This window comes from Maylandia zebra, unplaced genomic scaffold, assembly GCF_041146795.1.
Source record: "Maylandia zebra isolate NMK-2024a unplaced genomic scaffold, Mzebra_GT3a scaffold05, whole genome shotgun sequence".
Taxonomy (NCBI): Eukaryota; Metazoa; Chordata; class Actinopteri; order Cichliformes; family Cichlidae; genus Maylandia; species Maylandia zebra.
In genome coordinates, this window is record NW_027490035.1 from 243,044 (window position 1) to 270,000 (window position 26,957).

Genomic DNA, 26,957 nt, shown 5'->3' on the forward strand with positions numbered 1-26,957 from the left:
TGGATTTGGATATTTAACATTCTTTCAGTAAAAATTAAACCCTGCATGAGTTCATGAATATCTGGCATTAATCAGATGAAAGCCTCTGCTGTAGCACCCTGTCATCCATTCATCCAAGAGATGTAACCAAGATACTGCCTCTATTAGATAATTATTAGATAATCATTTTTGAAAAATAATCTTTAACATCAGATTAATTTCAGATTTTTAATGTCAGATTTTACACGGTCAGGTATAGCTGAGTTTAACTCAAAAACTTTAACTTTAACTCAAAACGTATTTTAAATAAATTTCAAACGAGCCATCATGATAAAGGGAATGTGTGCAGTTTTGGTGCTCCGTAAGTTCTGTGCTGAACAGCATGGCTGACTCTTCGTATCTACTATTGCCTCCACAGTCTGAGTCCACACAGGTAATGAGCCATTATGACCAATTATGGAGTCCCCTGCCAGCTCACGCTTTTTTTGAGATTATGTCAAAAGGTTTCTTTTGCCCTTTTGCAAAGTGGGTAGTGGGTTTTTCCCATTCTATGCAAGGCCACCTGGGTTGACTGGAAGACTGTTTACTTAGCCTGGCAGGGCGAAGGACACTGTCTCAGCTGAAGTCTGGACATACACACACACACACACACAGACATATACACACATGCAGATGTACACTCATCCCCCCTCCCCCTCCAAACGCCTTCAACACTTATTCCCTTCCGATGCTGACGGTGAATCAAGGAGACCAGCGCATAGGCTGCAGGCCCGGATGTACTGTCTACACTGACTGTCTCTCACCCTTTACCCACTCCTGTTGCTTGTCACGTGTTTCTTTGGTGTATTAAGAGTTTTTTCATGTGCAGAGGTGTTTTTTTTTCTGTTCTTAAACTGATCTCCCTGTTGGAGCTCAGTCTGGGGGGGGTTATTTTTTTCTCCTTATCCTTCCTCGTGTGGTGCATCTTCCATTGTTATACCTCTCTGACCTGTCTTCACCATGTGATGTTTTTGTGTAATGTATGTATGGTTGGAGGGTAAGATGGCGACGCCCTTGCAGGTCGGCAGCCATAACATGAAATTTCCCCTTGTGGGACTAATAAAGGTATATCAATCAATCAGTCAATCAATCAATCAACTAGGGAAGCAGATGCCATTTCGGTTGCCAAAGCAATATGTAAGAATATCATCCCAGAACACGGGATTCCGGAGACTGTTTATAGTGATGATGGTCCACACTTTGTAAATGAAGTGATTGGATTAATGGCACAGCATCTAGGGATAACACTAAAACATCATTGTTCATATCAGCCACAGTGCAGGGTTGGTAGAGAGAACTAACGGCACAGTAAAGCTGTGAGCTTTGAGATTATATATGGTAGAGCATTTAGAGTTTTAGTCTTCTGTAGTGATGATAGAAACACAGAAGAGAGAGCACATTAGCAGATTGGATGCTCAAAATGTTTAAAAGTAAAGAAGTCATGAGAACAAATGATCTGCCAGATGATTCTGTTTCTCCTCAGGAGCAGAGTCTGAAGTCTGGAGATTGGATGTTGATAAGGCCATGGAGAGGAAGTGCTCCGTTCTTACTGCAGGTTTTCATAGAAAGTATAGAAAGTATCTCTGGGGACATCTCAGGCCCTCCAAGGTTTGGAGGCCTATCTCCACCCACCATTACGTCCCCTGCCGGTGGCGGACTCCCTCAGGTATCGGTGCGTTGGTGGTTCTTTGTGTCTGGGGATGGGCGTCCAGGTACACACCGGCTCACTCCTTGGCGGCCACTTATCGAAACCTGGAGCCTGGGGCTCGCACGGGCCACTTCGGAGGTGGGGTGCCCCCGGCCTCTCGGCCTGGGGCTCGGTCACTCAGGCACAGCTGGCTGCCGGCGGAGCTCACGGGCGCGTCACTGCAACTCCCCCTGGCTTCTGCTCCGCGGCTGCTGAGTGAGCCCTCATCTGGGACTCTCCTCAGCTCTTACTGGGACAGTGGCGCGGCTGCCCCTCTGTGGGTCTTCCTTGGTCTCTTGTGTTCTGGGGGCCTCTGGATGTCTGGAGTTTTGATCTCCTCCATACCTGCTTGATACCATAGAGGACAGGGCTGTGGCTCCCCACACTCCCTAGCAGATCATTACATGGAGAAACCTTTGGAATACAAGCATGCTGATCCACACAGGTGTACACATGGGTATTCACAGACGCGGACTACAGCTTTCTTGGCTGCTGCCTCAAAGCACACTGTGCGCTGTCTATCTTGCGTGCTGCACAATATCGTTTATTATTTAGTAACTATTGATATCTACTGCTAGCTAGTTTATTGTGATGGTGCTGGTTTTTTTTTATTATGTTGCTCTTTGCTGTTTGCTTTCTCTTCTGTTTTTTTTTGTCCATACAGGTGACCCAGGAGTTTTGTTTGTTTTTTTTTTTTGTTTTTTTTTTTTCTCTCTTCCCCCCCTTCTCACCCTCTCTTCTCCCCTTTGGTTTTCTTTCTCTCCCTCTCTTTCTTTCATTCTTTCCCCCTGTCCTATCCCACAGTCATGTCTGTCTCGTTTGTAGCAACCGAAAATAAAATAAATTCATAATTATAATAAAGGTCAATCAAATGGACCAATATGGCAAGGCCATGATGATCCACTTGGTAAAATAAATCCGCTTGGCATCTTTCTTGGCCTCAAGACAACAATTCTGATGGCTATAGATCCAAACGGGACACAAAAAAAAGAAAAAAAAAGTATAGAGAATAAAAACCTCCCTCCTACTCTTACTCAGGGTCTCATAACACTTTTTCCAAAGCCAAACAAAGACTTACTTCTTATTGATAGTTGGAGACCCATCTGTCTGCTCAATAATGACTATGAGATTATGGCTTTAGTACTTGCTAACAGAATTAAAGAGGTCTTGGACACAATTATCGATGAGACACAATCAGGCTTTATGAGAAATAGATACATTTCTCATAACATTAGACTGGTTTTGGATCTACTTGATTACTCTGATTTGGTATCTGACAATAGCTTCATTCTCTTCCTAGAGTTTTAAAAGGCCTTTGCAAGGGTGTAGATTTGGTTGTGGCATTGGTGGGGACGGATGATTCAACCATCGAACCCTGCCCTGTTTCTTATTTTTTCCTTTTTGTTTTTGCTTCTTGATAAAAACAGGAGAAATATACTTGCCTACATATGCTATTCTACATGCTTTTAAACCGTTTAAAATTACAATTCATAGTTTTATATGTGAATTATATAATGTTAAATTACTATTAAACAAATGACTGACTAAGTATTTCAGGCTTTAGTTTACTTCAGCCAAATATCATATAAGTCAGGTATCATACAAAAGTAAAAATAGCTTCAAATACAGTCATGACAATAAAAGAATATGACTTTAAGGACTTAACAACATTACTTCAGTTATAGTACACCAACATCTCTGACACATTAGCACTAAGGGAACACTGAAAGATCTGGTGGTTTTTGTCCATAAAACTACTCGTCTAAGAATACCACAAAGTAAAAGATCTCTCAGCAACATTATGCAACATTTTAGGCACTACTGCCCTCTATCAGATAGGGGGCTGAGATGTTTTATTCTAAACATGAACTACTGTTACAGCAACAGACATGGACTACATGCCCCACACAACAAACACATGCCTGCTCCTCTCGTTAGCTGGAATGAACTGGTGGCATATTTGTTTTACATCTATACTCTCCAGTCTCTCCTGGTGGACATGGCATCACATTACTCATGGTTACATACAATTTCGACTGCTGTGGGCCAAGCCTAGCACCTACTTGCCAACCTTGAGACCTCAGAATTAGGGAGACATTCAAAGGGGCTGGGGGAGATATACATGTACATATATATACAAAAAACTTGATTTTACAGTGTTTATTTATCGGATAAAATAACTTAAATGTCACCGTTATTATTGTCCGACCGGAAACAGGCTGGGGGTGTCCAAATTCAGAGGCTGCGTCCACCTGAGAACCCGGCCTTTGTGGTCTAAGTGGGCCGGGTCCTCCGAAAGCCGGGTAGACCGGAAATGAGCGACTGTGAAATTGGACGGTCTAGCCTTCAGAATTACGTCACCTGCCGTCTGCTCCTTGCTGTCTAAAATATAACCGGACGCTGGCGTAGATGGTCGAATAAACTGCTGTTTTCACACAGCAGTTTATTCAGCTGTGTGAGAACCCTGGAGGAATTCTCCTGAGGGATTAATAAAGTTTTATTTAATCTAATTTAATCTAATAACTTTAATCTCAGCCAAAACCATTTACTCACCAACAAATAAAACACAGAAAAAGGCCAAACAATAACATGTTTAAGTTATTTGACTTTTACACAGCTACATTCTCGCCTGAAAATGTGTTAAAAGTTTATTTTGCGACCCAGAAAGAGTAATAAGAGTAATATTAAAACCAAGTAGCTGCAGTAATAGTAGCCATTGTTGGAAACTGGAATTGGCTGGGCCAGTCTAGGATATGGTTTTCAGTTTTGTTGTCCGGGTGGAAAATCGGGAGAAATTGGGGAGAATGGTCGCCCCGGGAGATTATCGGGAAGGCCACTGAAATTCGGGATTCCCCGGAAAAATCGGGAGTGTTGGCATGTATGTCCTAGCATAGCCTGTAACGTTATTGTGACGGACACATTATATGAGTGAACTTGACTTTATGTGACTTACAGGTTTGTTTGAAAAACAATTTGAAAAACAAAAACAAAACAGGTTCTTCCTTTTTGCTGCCATCCTCCTCTGAGCCTCGCAGCGCAGGTTTGCAGCTGCTGAAACTAAACAGAGCTCCCTGAAAGGCACAGCCAATCACATTGGCCATATTTGTCACATGACGTAGGACTCCGGTAGAGAACGTAATTTAACTCTTTCTGCTCCACTCACTGAATAAGACGCTGACAGATCGTTTTTACTTACTATCGGGTTTGTTTTTCTTTACTCGAAGAGATCAAATTATTGGTGGGGACAATTCAATAATCGCTGGATATTGGTGGGGACGCGTCCCTTCCGTCCATGCCAAATCTACGCCCTTGATCCAAAGACCAAAAGTCAAGATGCTCGTCAAACTTAAAAAAAAAAAAAAGGTACGTTCTAAATGAAGCTTCAGACGTCACTAATCACGTCACTCTGGCCAAACGAATCAAGCCTCGACACAGTGCTTCTGAAGCAGCGTGTTGATTTTTCTGACACACGCACCGGAGCGTCAGCTTCAAGCGGACCATTGCTACCTCTCACATCTAAAGGTAAGTGTCAAGGTAACTTTGAACTGAGTTCAGTCAATCTCGAGTTTTTCGAAGTTTTCTGTTGCTCTCTGCGAGAGGAGACCGTTAAAGGCGAGGCTCTCCAGAGTGTAGCAAAACAGGAAACCGCAGCTGGGTGTGTGTAAGTGTGCAAACGAATAGATTAGAAGTGCAAGTGAGCCACGAGTATTGAAAGGTAAAGTTTCGTGAGTTGTTTTTCTCACCACTGATCACGCGCTCAACACTCTACACATACTTGCATCACACGCGCGCTCTCGAGCATCAGTATTGTACAATTCTGGGCATCACGTGATTTGAGGGTGTTACCATATAACGGAAATCTCCATTGTTCTGTAGCAGTGGTTCTCAAACGTTTCACAATGAGTTTCACCCTTACGAGCGACATCACAGCACAGTAGTATAGGCCTATTTAACACCACATACACATACTTCCCAACAATCAAAAGGGATCTATCTATCTATCTATCTATACACATACAAACACACATGCATATATATGTAGGCCGACCAATATGCACATACACACACATACATGTGTGTGTGTGTGTATATATGTATGTATGTATGTGTATATATGTATATATATGTATGTGTATATATATGTATATGTATGTATATATATGTATGTGTGTATAACACCCAGCACGCCCCTGCGGGCGGTTTATCCTTCAAGCTCGGGTCCTCTACCAGAGGCCTGGGAGCTTGAGGGTCCTGCACAGTATCTTAGCTGTTCCCAGGACTGCGCTCTTCTGGACAGAGATCTCCGATGTTATTCCCGGGATCTGCTGGAGCCACTCGCCTAGCTTGGGAGTCACCGCACCTAGTGCTCCGATTACCACGGGGACCACCTTTACCTTCACCCTCCACATCCTCTCGAGCTCTTCTCTGAGCCCTTGGCGCATAAGGGCGCATATATGTATATGTATGTGTGTGTATATATAAATATATATATATGTGTATGTATATATATATATATATATGTATGTATATATATATATGTATGTATATATATATATATATATATATGTGTATATATGTATATATATATATATATGTATGTGTGTATATATATATATATATATATATATATATATATATATATACGTGTATATATGTATATATATATATATATATGTATATATATATACGTGTATATATGTATATATATGTGTATATATATATATATATATATATATATATATATATATATGTGTATATATATATATATATATATATATATATATATATATATATATATATATATATATATATATATATATATGTGTATATATATATATGTGTATATATATATATATATATATATATATGTGTATATATATATATATATATATATACGTGTATATATGTGTATATATATATATATATATATGTAAAAAAAAAACCACCCAGCACGCCCCTGCGGGCGGTTTATCCTTCAAGCTCGGGTCCTCTACCAGAGGCCTGGGAGCTTGAGGGTCCTGCGCAGTATCTTAGCTGTTCCCAGGACTGCGCTCTTCTGGACAGAGATCTCCGATGTTGTTCCTGGGATCTGCTGGAGCCACTCGCCTAGCTTGGGAGTCACCGCACCTAGTGCTCCGATTACCACGGGGACCACCGTTACCTTCACCCTCCACATCCTCTCGAGCTCTTCTCTGAGCCCTTGGTATTTCTCCAGCTTCTCGTGTTCCTTCTTCCTGATATTGCTGTCATTCGGAACCGCTACATCGATCACTACGGCCATCTTCTTCTGTTTGTCTACCACCACTATGTCCGGTTGGTTAGCCACCACCATTTTGTCCGTCTGTATCTGGAAGTCCCACAGGATCTTAGCTCGGTCATTCTCCACCACCCTTGGGGGCATCTCCCATTTTGACCTCGGGACTTCCAGGTTATACTCGGCACAGATGTTCCTGTACACTATGCCGGCCACTTGGTTATGGCGTTCCATGTATGCCTTGCCTGCTAGCATCTTGCACCCTGCTGTTATGTGCTGGATTGTCTCTGGGGCATCTTTACACAGCCTGCACCTGGGGTCTTGCCTGGTGTGATAGACCCCAGCCTCTATGGATCTTGTGCTCAGAGCTTGTTCTTGTGCTGCCATGATTAGTGCCTCTGTGCTGTCTTTCAGTCCAGCTTTGTCCAGCCACTGGTAGGATTTCTGGATATCAGCCACCTCCTCTATCTGCCGGTGGTACATACCGTGCAGGGGCCTGTCCTTCCATGATGGTTCCTCGTCTCCCTCCTCTTTCTTGGGTTTCTGCTGCCTGAGGTATTCACTGAGCACTCGGTCAGTTGGGGCCATCTTCCTAATGTATTCTTGGATGTTCGTTGTCTCATCCTGGACTGTGGTGCTGACACTCACCAGTCCCCGGCCCCCTTCCTTCCGCTTAGCGTACAGCCTCAGGGTGCTGGATTTGGGGTGAAACCCTCCATGCATGGTAAGGAGCTTTCTTGTCTTTATGTCAGTGGCTTCTATCTCCTCCTTTGGCCAGCCTATTACCCCAGCAGGGTACCTGATCACGGGCAGGGCGTACGTGTTGATGGCCCGGATCTTGTTCTTACCATTCAGCTGACTCCTCAGGACTTGCCTGACCCTCTGCAGGTACTTGGTGGTTGCAGCTTTTCTAGCGGCCTCTTCATGGTTCCCATTCGCCTGTGGGATCCCCAAGTACTTGTAACTGTCCTCTATGTCTGCAATGTTGCCTTCTGGTAGTTCAATCCCCTCAGTTCTGACTACCTTCCCTCTCTTTGTTACCATCCGACTACACTTCTCCAGTCCGAACGACATTCCAATGTCATTGCTGTATAGCCTGGTAGTGTGGATCAGTGAATCGATGTCTCGTTCACTCTTGGTATACAGCTTGATGTCATCCATGTACAGGAGGTGGCTGACAACTGCTCCGTTCTGTAGTCGGTATCCGTAGCCAGTCTTGTATATATATATATATATATATATATATATGTATATGTATATATGTATATGTGTATATATGTGTATATATATGTATATATGTATATATATGTATATATATATATGTATGTATGTATGGTGCCAAACTTCGGGATGCCTTTGGTTTTCTCACTAGTTCTTTCTCTGACACTGTTAGGAATCTGGGTGTCTTATTTGACAGCTCATTTACACTTGATAAACAAGTGTCTGCTGTTGTCAGATCCAGCTTTTACCAGCTTCGCCTTATTTCTAAGGCCAGGCACTATATCCCGTATAAAGACCTAGAAAAGCTCATCCACGCCTTTGTAACGTCGAGGCTTGATTACTGCAATTCACTTTATTGTGGTCTCCACCCTTCCCTTTTACATAGATTACAGACAGTTCAGAATGCTGCAGCACGCATTCTAACTAAAACCAAGAAGTTTGCCCACATTACTCCTGTCCTTGCTAATCTGCACTGGTTGCCTGTCAAATATCGTATTCAATTTAAAATTTTGTTGTTTACTTTTAAAATTACCAATAACACTGCACCAAGCTATCTTAAGGAACTTTTAAATCCATATGCTCCTGCTAGGGCTTTAAGGTCATCCTCACAGTTACTGCTGGTTCAGCCCAGATCTCGACTGAAATCTAGAGGTGATCGATCGTTTGCTCTAGTTGCACCGGAGCTGTGGAACAATCTCCCGATTGGCATCCGGGCGTCTGATTCTATTCATTCTTTTAAATCACAGCTAAAAACATATCTTTTTAAACTTGCCTTTTCTACCAGTTAAATGCTGGCTTGCTTGCAGTGACCTATTGACCTATTGTATTAAATTCTCTGCTATCTTTCCATTATTGCTGTCTTTTATCATGGTGGTACAGTCTTACCTTACTATAACCTATGTGCTGCAGTTTACTCTTATTGGTGGCTTTTATCTGTGAACATAATTCGTTACCTTTATGTATTTGATGTTAATGTGTGAACTGTTTTATTTTTTATTGTTTTATGTAAAGCACTTTGGTATGCCCAAGGCTTTTAAATGTGCTCTATAAATAAAGATTGTTGTTGTTGTTGTATATGTATGTATATGTGTGTGTGTGTGTGTGTGTGTGTGTGTGTGTGTGTGTGTGTGTGTGTGTGTGTGTGTGTGTGTGTGTGTGTGTCGGCCCACTGGGCATTTGATTCTAATAACCTGCCTCAGTCTCTCCTGCTATACTGCTAAATTTTGTATCAGTGCTCAAACCTTTTGTGTTTGTTTCCAACAAGCTGCCCACTTCGGGAAGCAAAGATGTGTTCTTTTAACTTGTCAGATGAACATATGAGACACTTTGACTCTTCAGTGCAGTGTGGAGCCTAACAAAGATCTGCTTTGTGTCCCAGGTGATCAGCAGGAGGAGAAGAGTCTGACGGAGCAGCAGAGGAACATTTTCAGCTACTTGGACTCAGCTCAGCCACTACAGAGAAAACAATGAGCTCAACACAGAAGGTGACAGACAGAGCAGGGCGATATGACCAAAAATATTTATCACGATATACATTTGAAAATTTGCGATAATGATATAACTGACAATATAATTGACGCGAGACAAAATACTTTACAACTCCACAACTTTATTAAAAGTCCCATCAATGTATTTTCACTTAAACAAGCAGCTGTTTTTTTTATGTGTATTGAAGTTATATAAAAATTTAACAGTGCAAATACAAATTCCTTGCTGACAGTTTAACCAAAAGGCATTTCCAGTGGAAATTGGCCGACATTTGCTCCGAGGAATTTGCATTTGCACTATTAATATTTTTGGTCATATCGCCCTGCTCTACGTTCATATGTTACTGTTTAGGCTTAAATTGGTTTGATGTTTGCTGCCTTTTTCTTAATGTAAAAAAATCCTCAGGTTACAATCAGACATTTTTCTTCACTGTACCTGTTGGGTCTAAACTCAGACCCCGCTGTCTCCAGGACTTATTCCCGTGAAAGAAAAACAAGGCAACAGCGATCGATCGATTTACTTGCAAGTGAGGCCTCGTCGGTATCTCAGAAACGCACTTCAAATGTCCCCCTAGAACCTCGAGAGGCTGGGGGGGGACAAATAAATTCCTTTCACCACAGAGTTAAAACAATGTAGAGATGGTAGCATAAAAATGACAACATTTAACAATTCACTTTAACAGAACCAAGCTGGTCATTTTACCAGCTCAGCTCTAATTCATATGACAGATAATATATGGTATAAACATCTAGATGATGGGAAAGTGGTATTCTTGGATAGATTTTGATCTTTTGATTGATAAACTAAAATGTTATTGATTTTCATCAGCTGCTCTGTGCTTGATGAAAGGTTGCCTCACTTCTCTACTCAGTTTTCACTGACGATCTGCAATATGTCTTGGGTTTATCTTGGGTATGCCAATGATTCTACCATGTTTTATTCAGCCAGTGACAACTCTGAATTGACCAACGTGTCACAACAAAATTTGCTGAATGTGTTTGACTGGATAAGTAAAAACAACATGATTTTAAATGTATCTAAATCCAAATCTATGTTAATTAGAAGCAGATTAGTCAACAGCCCACATCTGAGTCTTTCCATAGCCAGTGTTAGAACACGTCACCCAGATTAAACTTCTCGGCATTACCATAAATCACCACGTTTCATGGTCTCAGCTAGGGCTGCCACGATTAGTCGACTAGTCACGATTAGGTCGACTATCAAAATCGTCGACGACTGATTTAATAGTCGACGCGTCGTTTGAAGCTTTGTAAGACATGCAAATATGTACCATAACTTGTTTTTCAAAATATTAATAAAAGGGGTGTGATGAAAGATTTTTAATTTTGTGAATTATGTTTAGTTGTAGCTTCATTTAAAGGAAGAAGAGCTTGTGAATTGGAACCACCACAGGAAAAGAGAGTGAAGCCATATGTGTAGAAGAATGCGGTGACATACGATACTACCTCCTGTGTTAACAGACAAGTTAACAGTCTTTCTCTCCTTTTATGGAAATGTTTTTTGTATTCTGAACATGCCACTCCTACTTCCTTGAAAGCTCACTTGAAGTATAAATAAAGGATGCTCTGAAAGCCCTGGGCGGTTTTTCTGTGTCACATCTGTTGTACACACGTTGGCGTAGAGCAGATCGGACCGTGGCCGCCCATGCGCATGTAAAAATAGATATCTGAGATGTGAGTTTCTTTGCCTTCTAACAAATTTCTCCTCACAGGGTGTGTCTCCAAACAGCCATCTCTTTCCTGACAATTCCCTTTGTGCATATTCTCTTACATATGATAAGTCAACATTGAAACACCTGCGGCTTTTAGTCAGGTGCGGGTAATGTATGTGTGAAACAGGATTTTCCCCTGATTTTAGCTTGTGCGGCTAATATTCAGGTGCACATTGTAGTCCGGGAAATGTGGTAATTATTGTGGAAACATGATTGATTATTTCTGTGCATTTGATGTACACGTGCATTAAATTAAAGTTGATTATGTCGATTAAGCATCATGAGGGTGGGGGTGGTTCTAGGAGATTTTTGCTGGGAGTTGGCAACTCTATTAGTTAGGTTGTTTAATATTTCTGATGAGTACTCTTTATAATACTAGAATAGGAAGGATGGTGCAGGTTTAAGTTTATTAGATTGATGTGTGTTGCTGAACTATAAAATATTTGAATAGAATAGAATTCAACTTTATTGTCATTGCACATGTCACAGGTACAGGGCAACGAAATGCAGTTTGCTTCCATCCAGAAGTGCTTTAGCCATGATATAGATATATTACAATATATATTAGCAATAGTATAGATATGTAAGTGTATTACAGAAATGGGTCTATTATGGTATGTTATAATGTACACGGTATGAAGTATGTTATGAATATGCTATAACTATAAGTATGTACAGGCTGTGGTGAGTACAAGCTATGAACAGGATATAAATATGAAAAACTATACAGAAATATGAGATATACAGCTATACAGAAATGGGAAATATGCAAGTTATAAACAGTTGTAGAATTAAAAATTATCGTATTTTACAGAATGATTATTTATACAGTGGTGCAGTTAAGATAAGTGAGATATGTGGATAATTTCTACAGAGGCTGTATAAAGTGCTAGTGGTTGTGAGTGGTGGTTCAGTCCATGTTATTATTGTGTGTTTGAGGGTACAGTTGTCCATTGTGTGTGTGTGTGTGTGTGTGTGTAGGTGGTTGTGGGTGTGTGTATGTTCAGTCCATGAGTTAACGTGGGTCAGATGTCAGGAGGCAGAGTTCAGGAGTCTGACAGCTGTGGGGAAGAAGCTGTTCCGGTTCCTGGTGGTCTTAGTCCGGAGGCTCCTGTAGCGCCTCCCAGAGGGCAGGAGGGTGAAGAGTCCATGTGATGGGTGACTGGGGTCTTTGATGATTTTCCCAGCCCTTTTCAGACACCGCTTCCTATAGATGTCCTTTATGGCAGGAAGTGGTGCTCCGGCGATGCGCTGGGCAGTTTTCACAACCCTCTGCAATGCAACCTCTGCCTTCCGGTCCGAGGCAGAGCAGTTCCCGTACCAGACTGTTATACAGTTGGTCAGGATGCTCTCAATGGTGCAGCGATAAAAGTTCACCAGGATGTCTGAGGACAGGTGGTTCTTCCTCAGAGTCCTCAAGAAGAAGAGGCGCTGGTGAGCCTTCTTGACCAGCTTGGAGCAGTTGGTCGTCCAGATGAGATCCTCGGAGATGTGGACTCCCAGAAACTTGAAGCTGCTCACACGCTCCACAGCCGTCCCCTTAATGTAGATGGGTGGATGTGGGTCAGCATTGCTCCTGTAGTCCACGATGAGCTCCTTGGTCTTCTCACTGTTAAGCAGCACGTTGTTTGTGTCGCACCACTCAGCCAGACCATCCACCTCCTCCCTGTAGACGGCCTCATCGTTGTCACTGATGAGGCCAATCACCGTGGTGTCATCTGCAAACTTAATGATGGTGTTAGAACCATCGGCAGGTCTGCAGTCGTGGGTGAAGAGGGAGTAGAGGAAAGGGCTCATTTGGTATAACGGAATAGCTTTAGTGTCTTGTTTTTAAAACTTGAGTATGAACTTATACAAAATGTGTTACACGCCTTCGATGGGGTTTGTTTTTAAACTGTTTTTTTAACAGAAAAGCAGAGACAGGAGACATCAGTTGCGTTCGGTCTGCAGGCTCTTCCTCGTCTGGTTTATTAACAGAATTTAACAACGTTCTTTTCTTTTCATTTAGACACACACATTTCTCTTTTAACATCACAAACATTCAATTAGGTCCATAGCTCAAACCCTTTTGGTTACCTTGCACTCTCACAAGAATAAACTTACAAAATAATCATTGTATATGAACGTCCTTATTTACAATAAATCTGTAACCAATTCTGCTGCTGTTCAGCATCAAAAACATTTCTGTGCAGCACCACTAACACTGCAATTAACTCATTCACTGCCAGCCATTTTCAAATCAGGCAACTCCCCACTGCCAGGGTTTTTCAATTGACGTCTATAGACGTCAATGGCAGTGAATGAGTTAACCCACTTATGTCGCCTTCATACTTTTCTTATACTTTAACAGATTCAAACAATATATTACATTTGTAACCAATAAACAAAAATATTCTTCCATTGCTCACAAACAGTTCACAATCATCCACAAACAGTATACATCAGACTATTTACATTTGACACATAAGAACTGGGTAGGTCCTAATCAACTGTAACTTCCAATAATGTCAGGATAAAAGAAGTGTCTTAAGAGCTGCGTTTGTCACAAAATAAAACAGGTAATAAGACCAGCTGCCTATTTAGACTACGAGTGAAATGGCAGCTGCCATTACAAATGGCGGTATAGTTAGCTTTCTCTCCATCGGTGAAAACACACTCTCTCACAACATTCGCAGTCTTTAAACTAAGACAGGAAAAAGGTTTCTTGCCTTTATATGTACATTGCGGTGAGCAAACTTAAACTACTGACCTGTTTTTTTAACAGAAAAGCAGAGACAGGAGACATCAGTTGCGTTCGGTCTGCAGGCTCTTCCTCGTCTGAGGCAGAGACACGTTGCAACGGCCTATCGCACTCACCACTATCTCCCCCTTGTGGCAATGCCACGCAATTACATTGTCCATAACTCTAAATGAAAAGTGCAATACCACCATAAAATCAGGTCTTTTACATCAAAAACAATTCACAAAAAAATTACAATTGTGACCATACACTTGTGGGCGTCACAAATGCAGCAAGATATTTATTTAAAAAACAGTTTTATTGATTACAAAAAACGCTATATCGGATTCATATCGGTATCGGCAGATATCCATATGATATCGGAATTGGTATTGGACATTAAAAAGTGGCATTGTGCCATCTCTAATACCAATATCGATGAAATGCATAATCAACTTTCTTGGCTTCCTGTACAGGCTAAAATATTCTATGGCTTACTTGTAGTTATAAAGAACACAATTCTGTTAAACACGCCACATTTATTCTGCTCAGCTGCAGTATCCAGATGAAATACATAATGATATTATACGATTTTCAACAAACTGCAATTTAGTAAATCCTCGAGTTAAAAGTAACTTTTTGTAAAACTGTTATATTTAGAGCAACTTTTATGTGGAATATATTGCCTTTTAAAATTAGAGAATTAGTAACTATTCAAAACTTCAATGAACATTTAAAAGCTGATTTACAGAACTTTTAGTTGTTGCAATATTGTAAGAGATTTGTTTTTGAAATTTCTGTAATGTGCCTCAGTGTTATTGTTGTTGTTGTTGTTGTTGATTGCTTATATTTTAATTGTGAAACCTCACTGTGGATGTAAGAGCCAAATTATGTGGATATCTTGAATCCACTTTATTGTATAATATTTTATGTGATTGTATTTGATGGAAGACGAGCAACATCTGCTGTGGAAGCTAATGGGGTTCTTTTTGAATAAACAAATAAACAAACATAGGATTTATTATCACTGAATAATTATGTATAGAACTATAAAAATTATAGAAATATGTGTTAGAAACAGCGTGTGTGTGTGTGTGTGTGTGTACAATCAGGAGGGATGGGCTTGATTTTAGTGTTTTAACAGTCATGAATTATTTTTAACACCAGGTTGGATGTAATGTGTTAGAACTACCAGCAGGTGGGGATAAGAGACCTTTAAGGTGTTTGGTGCCACACTCCACCTTCAGGTTTAAAACTAGTGTTAACCCTTTACAGCCGATCGGAGCAGGCACGCTCTGTTTTGCGTAACTATTTTTAAATCCCGGTAGCTCTGCAACCACGTAAGCTAGCGCAATCATTTTTTTTGCATATGAAACTGGAGGAGTTGTACTTACATCTTATGCCATCAGCTTGTCCTAGGTCACAGTTTCCTTCCACATATAGCTTTGCAAAAACTGCATAAAAATCACTTGCAGCAACAAAAACATGATATTCCAGAAACACGCTTCGCCGATCCGATCAGCTGTTTGTAACACTTCCTACGTCCATCAGCGCGAACTATCACATGACCGCATGACCTGCCCGAAACCGGAAATGACGTCATTTTGCGGAAATGTAGTTTTTTACGATCGGGGCCTTATGACCCTATACTTGTGTTTTAAAAAGTTATGTTTGAGTTTATGACTTTCTGTGTCGTTTCTGGGATGCTTAGGACTCATATTGCACTGCTGGAAATAGTTTATTTTGATGCATATGCTGTTATTTTGCAAATTTGCACTATAATATTTATTTTCGTTTTTCCTGCAGTATATAAAAATTGGTGTATTTCAAAAATAAAACTATGAAGACACTCAAAATAAATTTCCTGTGGTGGGAAACTAGTTTGTGCAACTTTTTTGTATTTACAGTTTTGAGGAATGAGCCTCTTAAATTTCTCTAACTAGAAATACATGTTAAAAAAAACAAAAACGATTTTCAATTTTTTTGTAGTTTATTGCACTTTTTTGCAATTTATGTAATTACTATGCACCTAATGCAGACATAATATTAAAGTTTGGGCTATAATGGTTGTATTGATGTATAGCAACTTGAAATGCTCCCAAAAATGGCTCCACAGCATGTAAAACTATAATATAAGCTCTGACGGACTTGGTTCTATGGTAGGTCTTAAAGGGTTAATGGAGGGAGTTTGAAGGTTCAGTTTGTTCCACAACTGCATTTCACTCACTGCCTCTGTTTGTATCTTTGTCAGGACCAACATGGAGCGAGAAGTCAGCGCTCTCAGGAGGCCGACAAACCTCACAGAAGAAAGAGAGAGAAAAGACACACCTGTGACGAGTGTGGGAAGGATTTTACTAGGAAGGCTGAACTAAAACGTCATCAGGTCATCCACACTGGAGAGAGACCGTTCAGCTGTGACTTGTGTGGAAAGTCTTTTTCCTGGAAGCGTGCTCTAAAAACACACCAACTCATCCACAGTGGAGTTAAAGCGTACAGCTGTGATCAGTGTGGCAGAGCTTTTACTCAAAGTGGCCACTTACAGAGCCATCTAGTTACCCACTCTGGAATTAAGGCATACAGCTGTGACATCTGTGGAAAAACTTTCAGCCAGAGAGGGTACCGAAATACACACGTACGCATTCACACCGGACATGATGTTTACTGCTGTGAACAGTGTGGCAAAGAGTTTATAACGGACGCACAGTTACAAAAACACATGTTTACCCACACTGAGGAGAGACCTTATAAATGTGACCTGTGTGAGAAGTCTTTTAAAGCTCCACGTTACCTGAGACAACACCAACAGATCCACACCAGAAAGAGACTCTACAAGTGCAGTTACTGTGAGGTATGTATTTATATTGTTATCTTGTCATTTTAGCCTGACTGTTTGGAACAACTCTGCTCATTAAACTGTGTTAGCATGTTAGCAATTCTACTGCATGGAAAAGCAGCTCTGAGTGATTATTCAGATTTTCATGTCAGTTATGATTTTAGTATTACTGTAGTATTATGGTGGTAGTATTGTAGTTATTGCAGCCCAGTAAACTGAGTGTGTTAACTGAAACAATTTCATTCATTTCATTTATTTATTCATTTTCAGGCACAACAAATACCTATATTGAACATAAAATACACAAAACAAAAAACAAAAATTGCCTGAAAAAGGAGTGGGACGAAGAAAACTTATTAAATCCCACCCCTATACTCACTCATCAACAAAAAAAAACAAACTTCCCGCAGCTACGCCCATCATTGCATACAGACCCATCAACAGCCCCGGGCACATACAAGCATCTAAGCGGCAGCTCGCAACCAACAATTAGAGCCTTCATAACTGAATACAGAATATATAAATTATAAATTGCATTACCACAGGTAACAGGCAGTAATAATACAAGTAACAAACACACATACATATACATACATATATATCTACACACACAAGTACATATATGTACATACATACGCACACTTTATTTATTTATTTATTTTTGGAATCCATACCACCAATGGTAAGAGGACAGACATTACAGAGCACACTAAAAACCATCATTGAGTATACTGTGACCAGACCAACTTTTTGCAGAGAAATTTAAATCTATGAATATTTTTGTATTGTTTCAATTGTAAACTCAGACTGTTCCAGATTTTCACACCACATACAGACACACAAAAGCCTTTACGGGTTGTTCGAGTTCTGGGTAATTTGAATTCTCCAAATCCTCTAACATTATAAACCTTTTCTCGAATTTCAAATCTAGTTTGTAAATTTGCCGGTAAAAGTTTAGTAAAAGCTTTATACAAAATTATGGATGTATTGTAATTAACCAGATCCTGGAATTTAAGTAACTTTGCCTGAAGAAAGAATTTGTGAGTATGATCTAGATAACCAGCCTTGTGAATAATACGCAGTGCTCGTTTCTGTACTGTGACTAATGGATTAGTTGTATTTTTATATGTATTTCCCCACACTTCCACACAATATGTAAGATATGGAAGAACCAGGGTACAGTACAGAGTACGAAGTGCATCTTTATCAAGGAATTGTTTCACTTTGTTCAAAACTGCGAGGCTTCTAGAAATTTTGGTTTTTATGTGTCTGACGTGGGGTTTCCATGAAATTTTATTATCAATTATAACTCCCAAAAATTTGTTTTCACTCACATTATCAATTGGTACACCTTCAATGATAATTGGTAATTCTATATTATATTTTAAATTACCAAAAAACATTGCTTTAGTTTTATTTATATTTAATGATAATTTATTTATGTCCATCCATTTTTTAAATTAATTTTAGCTCCCTGTTTACGGTCATTACAAGATCAGTATAATCATCGCTACTGAAAAATATGTTGGTGTCATCTGCGAACAGTATGAGTTTAAGTACTTGAGAAACATCAAAAATATCATTTATGTATACATTGAAAAGTTTTGGTCCCAACACTGACCCTTGGGGAACACCACATGTAATACCAAGTTTCTCTGAATGGTAATGCCCTATGCTAACATATTGTTCCCGACCTGTTAGGTAACTTTTTAACCAGTTACCAGCTTTCCCTCGAATACCATATCTTTCCAATTTATCCAGTAAAATTGAGTGATTGATTGTGTCGAAGGCCTTTTTGAGATCAACAAAAATACCAACTGCATATTTATTTTTATCCAGTGTATCAGTAATTTCTTCTACTGCCTCAATTATCGCCATTGAAGTGGTTCTTTGCGTTCTGAAACCATACTGACCAACATTTATTATTTGATGTTTTTCAAGGAATTTTTCTAATCTTGAATTAAAAAGTTTTTCTAGAACTTTTGAGAATTGAGGCAGTAGAGAAATAGGCCTATAATTGGTAAAACTGTGTTTGTCATTACTTTTATATAGTGGTATTACTTTCGCAATTTTCATTTTTTTTTGGAAAACAACCGGACTGAAATGATAAATTACAGATATATGTTAAGGGACTAGCAATATTCAGAATAACCGGTTTAACTACAGACATATTTATGTCATGATAATCCATTGAAGACTTACTTTTACATTTTAGTGTGATATTTATTACTTCTTGCTCATTTGTAGCTGAGAGGAACAGTGAAAAGGGATTTGATTTTATATTACTGATGTTTTCATTTTTATGACACGGGATGTCCGCTGCTAGTTCGGGGCCAACATTTATGAAGAATTTATTGAACCCATCGACAATATTACTCATGTTGTGATTTTCACCATTTGCATCAGTAAAATATTCAGGATATGATGTTCCAGAAGATCCTTGTTTAATTAAGTTGTTTAACACATCCCAAGTTCCTTTTATATTGTTTTTATTTTCATATAATCTTCTTCTATAATAAAGTGGTTTGCTCGTTCTTATAATATCAGTCAATTTATTTCTATATGCTTTATATCTTTGTTCCACTTCTTTTGTTTTTACTTTGATAAACTGTTTATACAGATTGTTTTTCTTTTTGCAAGCATTAATAATTCCTTTTGTGAGCCAAGGACTTTTTATCTTTTTTTTCTTTGTCATGTGTTCGTTTACAGGACAATGTTTATTGTACCACATAGTAAAAATATCTAGAAAATTATCATAAGCCTTGTCCACATCTGACTCTTCATACACCGAACTCCAATCTTGTTGTGCTAAATCGAAATTGAAGGCATGAATTGCTTCTTCATTTATTGTTCGCTTTGCTATCATGATCTTGGTATCTATTTTTTTTAAATCACAGTCACACAAAGTAAAAACTGGTAAGTGGTCAGTTATATCACAGACAAGCAGGCCACTATTAGTTTGGAAATCCATGACATTAGTAAAAATGTTGTCAATAATAGTGGCGCTATGTAATGTTATTCTGCTTGGCTTTGTTATTGTTGGATATAGTGATAAGCTGTACATTGTGTCAGTAAAGTCATCAATGGCTTTTAACCTTTTGGATTTAGCAAATCAATGTTAAAATCACCACAGATAAATAGTAATTTTTGGTTCACCGGAGCAAACGTTTTTTCTATCCATTCATTAAAAGTGTCAATACTTGAACTGGGTGTCCGATATATACAACTTATTATAACATTTCTCTTTTTTTCATTCATAATCTCAATAGTCAAACATTCCAAAATTCCATCAATAGCCATAGACATAGTTGTTACAACATTATATTTTATAGAGTTATGAACATATATAGCAACCCCGCCGCCCGCCTTATTTAATCTATTCATGTATTTTAAATCATATCCATTCAAACAAAAATCTATTCCTTTATCGACATTGAACCAAGTTTCAGTGATGGCTATAACACTAAAGGGGCGAGAAAATTGTTGCAAATAGTCCTTAATGAAATCAAAATTACAGTACATACTTCTGCTGTTAAAGTGAATTAATGAGAGCTTCCCGTCTAGGTTAATTTCTTTTTCATATTGTTCCTGAGTGAAATAATTACAATTTTTAACAAAAGAAGAGAGAAAGTTACTTTCAGAATCTATTTCTGGATCTATTATATTATGCTCCTTATATTCACAATCTAGATCAATTACCTTCTGTTGAAGAACTAATTTCAACGTGTCCATGTCATTTCCTGGTGTAATTGATACATTGGTGTCAGTTATACTTGTCCAGATCCTCCATGTTCCTCACTATCAGTACTTTTGCCTCTTCTGGTGTCCCGTTTAGCTTAATGAAAATCTTACAGTTTGTTACCCATGTATGTTGTATTTTACTGTTCTTCTTCAGTTGCCTTGCCTTCCTCGCGTTGTCTGCGTTTTTTCGTGTCAGATGCTCATTAATGAAAACGTCCGTGCCTTTCAGTTTACGATAAAATGTAATTGGACGTCTGCAGAGATGCTCTTTATTTCAGGCGACGTTCAGGATAAAAATGTTGAAGGACTGACTTACACTGTCTTTGTGTCTTTGTTTAGAAGCAGAGCGACACAGATGGATCCAGTTCTCAACCCTGTCATCACTGTGGTGGTGGGAAAGACTTTCCTTGTGACCTCTGTGGAAAAACTTTCAGTAAGCAAAACACCCTAAAAACACATCAACGTAGACACACTGGAGACAAACTGAAATACTGCAAAGAATGTGGGAGAAGCTTCACCACACCAAGTGAGTTAAAACAACATGAACTGATTCACAGTGGGGTTAAAAAGCACCTCTGTGATCAGTGTGGGTCATCCTTCACCACTGCATGGGGGCTTAAATCACACAAACGAGTCCACACAGGAGAGAAACCATACAAGTGCAGACACTGTGACAGAAGCTTCTCAGATTCAGGTAGTCGTAACAATCACGAACGTACACACATGGAAGGAAACTACAGCTGTGACCAGTGTGACAAGAGCTTCAGGAATCTCAGTTCATACTCCACACACAAACGATCCCACGTTACTAATAAACTGTTTCACTGTTACCAATGTGCCAAAACATTCACCTCATTGTCTGCTCTGTGCAAACATCAGCGTGATCACTCAGGGCTGAAATCACTCCCATCACTGGATCACAGTGAATCTGCAGAGACAGAAAGATCCTCTGGTTTCAGTGTCAGACTCAAAAAGCTTGAGATCAGGCTCCACAGAGTTCAGATAGAATCATTTAAACTTGTGTTGAACTGAACTGGTTGCTGGGCTGAACTTCTACATAATACAGATTTACATGGGATCTTATTTTCTGTCGTTTTACTGAGTCAGTTTTGTCCTTTTTTCTCTGTCCTGGTTTTGCTCGTCTATAAATAATTGAAACTCAGTCAAATAGTTCATTGTTCTCCAGCAAAACGTTTTGGAAACTCATGTTTAACCTTTAAAACTCTGACATGTTTTAGCACACAAGGCTTCATCGGGGAGTTCACTCATGATTGGACCATGAGAATAAAGGTTTTTAGTTCTTTCAAAGAGAGTCTTGGAGGTGTTTGATGTTTCTGTTTTTTCTGAAACCACCTGAAAGAAAAACCATTTTTCTTGCTTTATGTAGTGTGGAAGTTTTTAATGTTTCTTCATCTGTGATGTTCTTGAATGTGTTCACATGAAGATGGTACAAATAAACTGTCCTTTTAGCTTCTGCTCCTAATTTATTCATTATTTATGGATGTAGCACAGCAGCAGTTTCTTGATTAACACATGGAGGGCTCGGGATCTGATGGTAAATAATGTTTTGTGTCCTTGTACACATCATACAGCTCAGCTGTTCCACAGATGTCAGGTTTACACAGTGGGATGGTTTGTAAGAACGCAGCTCTCCTGTGAATAAATCCTTACTCTTAGCCTCAGGACCTCACACAGTCCCAGCAGGTTCGGTCAGAAGATTTATCCCTTTTTCATTTCTATATGATTCTTCTTGCTTCTAAACAAAGATGATGATGATGATGAGTCGTTTATGAAAAAAGAAGCAAAAAACAATATTGTTTTATGAGGATTTTTATGGCAGATTTTGTGCATCAACATTTTTGTAAATGAAAATGTTAAAAGGATGCAAAGGAGGAGGAGGGCACAAGAACTCAGCACGTGATACTGACTGGAAGCAACACAGCTGCTGTTGACAAAGCAGCAGAGTCAGATATGAATGTGTATTGAATTCATCGTGTAAATATACCAGATTTATCCACATTCGTCAGTTTTCACCCTTTTTTTTACTTTCAGTAAGTTTACTTTTAGTTTATTTTTACTTTCTGAAGACGCAGGAGAATCTGTTTCATCATGATTGAACATTTCATTAATGTTACACCCCAATGTTTTCATTTGAACCCCAAGTGTCATTGTCTTTGAAAAAGCACAGAGTATAATGCATCTATTTTGCAAAAATAAATAATTACATAAGTGTTTCAACACTTTCAAAGAGGTACCCTGTTTTCCCTTCGTCGTATCGTACAAATAGAGATAATATAATTATCTGAGGAACAATTGTCAATAAGCAGAGAAGTTATTAAAATATTAATGCAAGACATGGAAGCAGGTGGTGTTGTTCCCAAATTAGGAACAATATTTTAAAATTACTTCACAATTCTTCTTGCACTTCAGATTGTTACAAACTATCAGAATGTAAAGAAAGTCAGAAAATGGACAACCTCAGCTTATAAAACTGCTATTTTTTACGGAGCCCCGCAGGGGACATGGGAGAAAAAAAAATTAGGGAGGAAAAAAAAAAAATTAGGGAGAAAAAAATAAAAATTAAGACGGACTTTTGCGAGCTCTCGCAAAAGTATTGCGAGAGCTCGCAAAAGTTTTAGCCGCATTCTTCGGAGGCCGCCAGCTCGAAGCCGACCGGGAGGTCGAGGCACGATTTGCCGGGAAAGCGGTGTTCCTCCCGGCTGTAGTAGGTCTCGACCTCCCGTTAGCTTCGAGCTAGTGGGTGTCAGATCTCCAAAAACGTCGGAGCACTTTTGCAAATATGTGATGTCTTGTAAACCGAGCAGGTATCTGACGTTTACACAACTACATTCACGCCTCAAAATATCTTAAAAGTGTATTTTGTGACCCAGAAAGAGCAATATTACAACTAAGTAGCTGCCGCCATTGTTGGAATTCAACTTTCGCGAGAAAGTTTTGCGAGCTCTCGCAATACTTTTGCGAGCTCTCGCAAAAGTCCGTCTTAATTTTTTTTTTTCTCCCTAATTTTTTTTTTCTCCCATGTCCCCTGGGGGGCTCCGTAATTTTTTTAACCACAAACCACTGGATCAATTTCAAGGGTTTTGCACTTGATTTTTATTTTATCATAAAACACTGCAGAGATGCAAAGAAATAATCATTATAACAGTGTGCAACTGCTCCACATTATACTGTGTCCAAGCTTCAGACGTCTCTGAAGCGACACTTTAAGAAACTCCTGCATAACTTCGGGGTGCACAGTCCACATTGCACAGTGACAGCACAAAGACCCACACAGCTGGATTTGGATATTTAACATTCTTTCAGTGAAAATTAAACCCTGCATGAGTTCATGAATATCTGGCATTAATCATATGAAAGCCTCTGCTGTAGCACCCTGTCATCCATTCATCCAAGAGATGTAACCAAGATACTGCCTCTATTAGATAATTATTAGATAATCATTTTTGAAAAATAATCTTTAACATCAGATTAATTTCAGATTTTTAATGTCAGATTTTACACGGTCAGGTGTAGCTGAGTTTAACTCAGAAACTTAAACTTGAACTCAAAACGTATTTTAAATAAATTTCAAACGAGCCATCATGATAAAGGGAATGTGTGCAGTTTTGGTGCTCCGTAAGTTCTGTGCTGAACAGCATGGCTGACTCTTCGTATCTACTATTGCCTCCACAGTCTGAGTCCACACAGGTAATGAGCCATTATGACCAATTATGGAGTCCCCTGCCAGCTCACGCTTTTTTTGAGATTATGTCAAAAGGTTTCTTTTGCCCTTTTGCAAAGTGGGTAGTGGGTTTTTCCCATTCTATGCAAGGCCACCTGGGTTGACTGGAAGACTGTTTACTTAGCCTGGCAGGGCGAAGGACACTGTCTCAGCTGAAGTCTGGACATACACACACACACACACAGACATATACACACATGCAGATGTACACTCATCCCCCCTCCCCCTCCAAACGCCTTCAACACTTATTCCCTTCCGATGCTGACGGTGAATCAAGGAGACCAGCGCATAGGCTGCAGGCCCGGATGTACTGTCTACACTGACTGTCTCTCACCCTTTACCCACTCCTGTTGCTTGTCACGTGTTTCTTTGGTGTATTAAGAGTTTTTTCATGTGCAGAGGTGTTTTTTTTTCTGTTCTTAAACTGATCTCCCTGTTGAAGCTCAGTCTGGGGGGGGTTATTTTTTTCTCCTTATCCTTCCTCGTGTGGTGCATCTTCCATTGTTATACCTCTCTGACCTGTCTTCACCATGTGATGTTTTTGTGTAATGTATGTATGGTTGGAGGGTAAGATGGCGACGCCCTTGCAGGTCGGCAGCCATAACATGAAATTTCCCCTTGTGGGACTAATAAAGGTATATCAATCAATCAGTCAATCAATCAATCAACTAGGGAAGCAGATGCCATTTCGGTTGCCAAAGCAATATGTAAGAATATCATCCCAGAACACGGGATTCCGGAGACTGTTTATAGTGATGATGGTCCACACTTTGTAAATGAAGTGATTGGATTAATGGCACAGCATCTAGGGATAACACTAAAACATCATTGTTCATATCAGCCACAGTGCAGGGTTGGTAGAGAGAACTAACGGCACAGTAAAGCTGTGAGCTTTGAGATTATATATGGTAGAGCATTTAGAGTTTTAGTCTTCTGTAGTGATGATAGAAACACAGAAGAGAGAGCACATTAGCAGATTGGATGCTCAAAATGTTTAAAAGTAAAGAAGTCATGAGAACAAATGATCTGCCAGATGATTCTGTTTCTCCTCAGGAGCAGAGTCTGAAGTCTGGAGATTGGATGTTGATAAGGCCATGGAGAGGAAGTGCTCCGTTCTTACTGCAGGTTTTCATAGAAAGTATAGAAAGTATCTCTGGGGACATCTCAGGCCCTCCAAGGTTTGGAGGCCTATCTCCACCCACCATTACTTCCCCTGCCGGTGGCGGACTCCCTCAGGTATCGGTGCGTTGGTGGTTCTTTGTGTCTGGGGATGGGCGTCCAGGTACACACCGGCTCACTCCTTGGCGGCCGCTTATCGAAACCTGGAGCCTGGGGCTCGCACGAGCCACTTCGGAGGTGGGGTGCCCCCGGCCTCTCGGCCTGGGGCTCGGTCACTCAGGCACAGCTGGCTGCCGGCGGAGCTCACAGGTGCGTCACTGCAACTCCCCCTGGCTTCTGCTCCGCGGCTGCTGAATGAGCCCTCATCTGGGACTCTCCTCAGCTCTTACTGGGACAGTGGCGCGGCTGCCCCTCTGTGGGTCTTCCTTGGTCTCTTGTGTTCTGGGGGCCTCTGGATGTCTGGAGTTTTGATCTCCTCCATACCTGCTTGATACCATAGAGGACAGGGCTGTGGCTCCCCACACTCCCTAGCAGATCATTACATGAAGGAACCTTTGTAATACAAGCATGCTTATCCACACAGGTGTACACATGGGTATTCACAGACGCGGACTACAGCTTTCTTGGCTGCTGCCTCAAAGCACACTGTGCGCTGTCTATCTTGCGTGCTGCACAATATTGTTTATTATTTAGTAACTATTGATATCTACTGCTAGCTAGTTTATTGTGATGGTGCTGGTTTTTTTTATTATGTTGCTCTTTGCTGTTTGCTTTCTCTTCTGTTTTTTTTTGTCCATACAGGTGACCCAGGAGTTTTGTTTGTTTTTTTTTTTTGTTTTGTTTTTTTTTCTCTCTTCCCCCCCTTCTCACCCTCTCTTCTCCCCTTTGGTTTTCTTTCTCTCCCTCTCTTTCTTTCATTCTTTCCCCCTGTCCTATCCCACAGTCATGTCTGTCTCGTTTGTAGCAACCGAAAATAAAATAAATTCATAATTATAATAAAGGTCAATCAAATGGACCAATATGGCAAGGCCATGATGATCCACTTGGTAAAATAAATCCACTTGGCATCTTTCTTGGCCTCAAGACAACAATTCTGATGGCTATAGATCCAAACGGGACACAAAAAAAAGAAAAAAAAAGTATAGAGAATAACACCCTCCCTCCTACTCTTACTCAGGGTCTCATAACACTTATTCCAAAGCCAAACAAGGACTTACTTCTTATTGATAATTGGAGACCCATCTGTCTGCTCAATAATGACTATGAGATTATGGCTTTAGTACTTGCTAACAGAATTAAAGAGTTCTTGGACACAATTATCGATGAGACACAATCAGGCTTTATGAGAAATAGATACATTTCTCATAACATTAGACTGGTTTTGGATCTACTTGATTACTCTG

At 39.9% G+C, this 26,957-nt stretch overlaps 3 protein-coding genes across 4 annotated transcripts in view; 2 read left to right on the plus strand and 1 right to left on the minus strand.

The window, feature by feature from the left end:
• LOC143415819 (uncharacterized) overlaps positions 1-26,957 on the minus strand; it is a 272,397-nt gene that overhangs the window by 194,366 nt on the left and 51,074 nt on the right. The window lies entirely within an intron of this gene.
• On the plus strand, positions 4,801-22,167 carry LOC143415826 (uncharacterized). 2 transcript variants are annotated; one of them, XM_076881248.1, is made up of 4 exons: positions 4,801-5,227; positions 9,559-9,664; positions 16,371-16,967; positions 21,036-22,167. In XM_076881248.1, the coding sequence occupies exons 2-4, from the start codon at positions 9,647-9,649 to the stop codon at positions 21,723-21,725; spliced, it is 1,305 nt and encodes a 434-aa protein (XP_076737363.1). In that variant the 5' UTR covers positions 4,801-5,227; positions 9,559-9,646; the 3' UTR covers positions 21,726-22,167. The 2 variants fall into 2 exon arrangements, with proteins under 2 accessions (XP_076737363.1, XP_076737362.1); XM_076881247.1 differs by having other exon boundaries at positions 4,802-5,227; positions 21,033-22,167.
• The window catches only part of LOC143415825 (uncharacterized), a 36,167-nt gene continuing 35,607 nt past the window's right edge, over positions 26,398-26,957 (plus strand). The window contains exon 1 of the mRNA XM_076881246.1: positions 26,398-26,957. This exon is cut by the window's right edge and continues 1,602 nt beyond it. The gene's annotated coding sequence lies outside the window, so the exon portion shown is untranslated.